The sequence below is a fragment of the Portunus trituberculatus genome, chromosome 15 (genome assembly GCF_017591435.1).
Source record: "Portunus trituberculatus isolate SZX2019 chromosome 15, ASM1759143v1, whole genome shotgun sequence".
NCBI classification, from domain to species: Eukaryota; Metazoa; Arthropoda; class Malacostraca; order Decapoda; family Portunidae; genus Portunus; species Portunus trituberculatus.
This window is the reverse complement of record NC_059269.1, coordinates 3,021,129-3,025,807: the sequence shown is the minus strand read 5'-3', so window position 1 is coordinate 3,025,807 and position 4,679 is coordinate 3,021,129. Positions and strand designations below refer to the sequence as shown.

The following is a 4,679-nucleotide window of genomic DNA, read 5'->3' as shown; positions in this document are numbered from 1 at the left end:
CTCTCTCTCTCTCTCTCGCGAGGCGTCAAAACAACCTGCCCTCTACCATTACGTATCCAGCATGTTATTGCAGACCTCGTGGGAAGTCAACGCCCCTATGAACACAGAGGAGGAGGAGCAAGAAGAAAAGGATATATTCCATGTAAAGTGAAGAACGCAAGAAAATGAATATTAAGACACCTTTCAGTTATGTATTAAAAGTCATCCGCTAACCTACTACTCTGCTGTCAAAATGCTTGAAGGCGAGAAGTGTCCAGGTTGGTGTGACCTAGAAACCAGAGTAATAAGCGATGTCTGCTCGCAGTGATGTCTCCTTCCAGCCATGTCTCTTCCACTCATGTATGTCTTCTTCCAGCCATGTCTCTTCCAGTCATGTATGTTTCCTTCCAGCAATGTCTCTTCCAGAGATGTCTCCTCAAGCGATGTCTCTTCCAGATATGTCTCTCTCTAGTGATATCTCCTTTCAGTGATGTCTCTTCCAGCGATGCCTTTCAGCGATGTCTCCTTTCAACATGTCTCTCCACCTATATCTCTTTGAAATATATCTCTTTCAGGGATGTCTTCTTCCTTCCTTGTCTCTTTCAGCGATGTCTCTCCACCACCAATATCTGTTCCAGCATTATATTATTATTATTATTTTTATTATTATTATTATTGTTATTATTATTATTATTATTATTATTATTATTATTATTATTATTATTATTATTATTATTATTATTATTATTATTATTATTAATGTTATTGCAGTAAAAGTCTGAAACTTCTGATGAAAGCGGAACATGAGAGTTCCGAAATATCGAGCTTTACAAAGTAGTAGTAGTAGTAGTAGTAGTAGTAGTAGTAGTAATAGTAGTAGTAGTAGTAGTAGTAGTAGTAGTAGTAGTAGTAGTAGTAGTAGTAGTAGTAGTAGTAGTAGTAGTAGTAGTAGTAGTAGTAGTAGTAGCAGTGATGCTAGTAGTAATAGTAAAAATAAATGGAAGAGGAGGAGGAGGAGGAGCACAGGGACGATGAGGGAGATGTAAAGAAGTAAAAGAAAAAAAATGATAAGCTAGAAGAAGAGAAGAAAGAAAGGAGAAGAGCATGAAGGAATGAAGAGAAGGAGAAGATCATGGCTGCTCTGGGTAATTGAGTAGAGTCACGCACAACCCACACCCCTAATGACGGTCATTCGTCGGCGCTCCTCAACAAGGCAGTGCATTGGCAGTTGAGGGGGCGGCGGCGGGGGCGTATTTGGTGAGGTAACTTCTTTTCCTTTTCATGCTCCCTGACTAGCCTGGAGTCTATAGCAGCCGGTCAGGGACAAGCAATCGCTGGCAGACTGGCTCGCCAGTACGATCACCTGTTTTTCTTTTTGGCGGTGTGTGGTTGTGGAGATGATGACAGCAGTGGTGTTGTGATCAACTATCTTTCTGTCCACAGAATGCCTTTTTTTTTATCTTATTGATCTAAGGTAAATATGTACATTTTTTGTTATTAAACTGCAGGAATCGTCCCCTGCAGGAATAGCATCCATTGGTTAGATGAACACAACAAGTATAACACGACGTAGTAAATCATACGAAGCTGATACGTAAGTAATGAAAATAAGTCTGGAAAGCCAGCACTTATGTTAATAACTGTAGAAGATTCATAAAGTTGCTCTATTATAGCAAATTATGGAGAATGAAGTTCATTAAATAAAATAATACCATAGAACGAAAAATATTTTGATTTTAATGTATTTCTAAGCGTTATTTGAGTGGTTACCTTTGCCTCCCCACACAGGAAGTATGTTTCACGCGTGGGAGAGCGTGGGGAAGTACGGCTTAGAGAGCTATCTCGGAATAGCAGAGACCGGAGTAGTAAATGACACTGACGAAGATTACAGAGTAGAGCTGGGCAAGGTCTCAAAATTAAATTCCTCTCGCGCTCCTCCGCTCTTTCAAGCCAGACCCTTCTGCAATTGTGCTCAAGCTTGCGCTCTCCACTCACACACACACACACACACACACACACACACACACACACACACACACACACACACACACACACACACACACACACACACACACACACACACACACACACACACACACACACATATATATATATATATATATATATATATATATATATATATATATATATATATATATATATATATATATATATATATATATATATATATATATATATATATATATATATATATATATATATATATATATATATATATATATATATATATATATATATATATATATATATATATATATATATATATATATATATATATATATATATATATATATATATATATATATATATATATATATATATATATATATATATATATATATATATATATATATATCAATGTATATATACATTAATGCAGGAGGGGCAACAGACCAAGGGCAACAGAAAAATAGAATAAAAGGCCCACTGGGTTGTCAGTCTTGCTTGTCTAAAGTTTTCGAATTTATCCTTGTTACCGCCCATCAGGTGGTTGTAGGACAGTGAGACCCTCACGTTGACTATATATTTCGGTCAGAACCTGTTGACAGAAAATACCACTGTAAAAAACAATACAATACGCGCCTTTCCCTTTGACAGGGATGCACGTGAAATAATTAGGACCCCTCAACAGATCGAATCCTCCTGTATTCCATCTACATTCCTACCAAAATGAGAATGGCTGTGATACACGTACATGGTACATTATTTGAGACGACTAAAATACAATAGAATATAATCATAGAGTGGCATGTGAGATAATTGCACAACAAGAGCTGTGTCTAACTTCTGTTCGTCACCTTTGACGTTGCAATAATCATTCCCATAGTCTTCTTAGTTAATAAGGGCTTATATGGTGGATTAGCATGTTGTCCACTTGGATCTTCTATCTGTTCTCCGTCCTTCTCTGCCTTTCTTAGCATGTTTATTTGTGGATGTTAACAACCACTCAGCGTCGCATGAGGTACCCATGTCCAGTTCCTCATGTCTATATGACTCGTCCACATAGTCATTTCTCATTTTCCCCTTAAACCTCCCTGTTATGAACCACATTGATCCATACGTTTCAATTTGTTTTAGTTCTCCCATAACCTTCAAGCTCCTCAAGCAGGTGCTCAAGGTATCTGTAAAAAGGCGCAGGCCTTTGATATCATTCATTCTCACGCTTGGTCCCCAACAGACTCCTTTGATCAAGTACTGAATGTATGTACGTTTGTTACCATGTCTGACCTCCAGCAGGTCCCAGGTTTCTTTATATCCTTCCTTGGTATCCTCTAGTTCCTGACATCTGCACAACTCTTGCTTTGCTGAGCCAGAATAGGCTGCAATCAGATATCCCAACTTTTTTTTTCTTTTTTTAATACCATGTGGGCTTTTCACTGGCGGTCTCATATCACATCCTCTTGAACGTTACTTTGGAATGCACGTTTGAATGCCCAGTAGTCGGCATATGAACCCTCGTTGAACGTGGGCAGTGACTTCTGGGAGAGTTATGAAATGGTTAGTACCTCTTTCACCCATTCTTCATTCCTTGGTGTGACAGTTAATTCCTGGGTTCCAGATTGTTTCGATGACCCGGGTGAGTTATCACCCACAGCCTGTCTGCTTGTTGAGAGTGTAGTCGGGTTGGTCAGGCCAGTATGAACTCGGGCATTATTCTCATACTCCCTCTGGTGAGACAATTCTGTTTCCGACACTGAATTGCCTGACAAGCTTCCCGTACGTTCAAGAGTAATTGCTGAACAAGCAGGAGGAGAGGTTTCTTGAGCAGCAGCAGACAAAGTCGACATCACTTGACTGGTCGTACAGACTTGGGCAGTATTCTCATATTCACCCTAGTGAGACTGTCCTGGTTCAGACATTGAAGAGGCGGACAAGTTTTCTCCAAGCCCAGAAGCTGTTTCTGATTCAGTAATAGGATAGCCAAAGTCTACATCACTCGACCATTTCCTGTCCTCTTTACTGCACGTAGCTGATTTACACTTTCGGTGGAGCTTCTTACCATGGTCGACATGTGTGTAAACATCTGTTGTATTTGTTGACTGCGTTCAAACAGCTGCTGCGCGATGTCCAGATTCTCAGGCGGCATTCAAGTTCGTTTCATTCTGCTATGGTTGCATGATAGTATGTGGCAGTCTTTCAACTCTGCCATCTGTTGATTCCAGGCCTTCCTCCATCACTGGCTCTAGATCTATGTCTTCAGCAACGATATCTTTTAGCTCCATCCCAGGTGAGCTGGTCTATTCAGATTTGTTTTCCTTTATTACTAAAAGGAAGGTAGTGCTTTCGCTAGGTGATAAGGATGTCGTTTTTAGGCTTCCTCCACGTTTACTACGGGTGCTGGCAAAATTTGCACACCATACGTGTGTCAGCAGAGGATACACACCATAGATGTGTCAGCAGAGGTTACACACCATACGTGGGTCAGCACAGGTTACACACTACACGTGTGTCAGCAGATGTTACACACCATACGTGTGTCAGCAGAGGTTACACACCATGCGTGTGTCAGCAGAGGTTACACACCATACGTGTGTCAGCAGAGGTTGCGCACCATACATGTGTCAGCAGAGGTTACACACCATACATGTGTCAGCAGATGTTACACATCATACGCGTGTCAGCAGAGGTTACACACCATATGTGCGTCAGCAGATGTTACACACCATATGTGTGTCAGC

At 40.2% G+C, this 4,679-nt stretch overlaps 1 protein-coding gene across 1 annotated transcript in view; it reads left to right on the top strand.

Annotated features, from left to right (window-relative positions):
• Positions 1-232: 232 nt before the first annotated feature.
• Positions 233-4,679, top strand: part of LOC123503950 (zinc finger protein 3-like) — an 8,282-nt gene continuing 3,835 nt past the window's right edge. The window contains exons 1-6 of the mRNA XM_045254075.1: positions 233-257; positions 1,768-1,886; positions 3,079-3,192; positions 3,442-3,577; positions 3,857-3,909; positions 4,374-4,679. The exon at positions 4,374-4,679 is cut by the window's right edge and continues 114 nt beyond it. Of these exons, the coding sequence (XP_045110010.1) occupies positions 233-257; positions 1,768-1,886; positions 3,079-3,192; positions 3,442-3,577; positions 3,857-3,909; positions 4,374-4,679 (753 nt within the window). The remainder of the gene's footprint in view (positions 258-1,767; positions 1,887-3,078; positions 3,193-3,441; positions 3,578-3,856; positions 3,910-4,373) is intronic.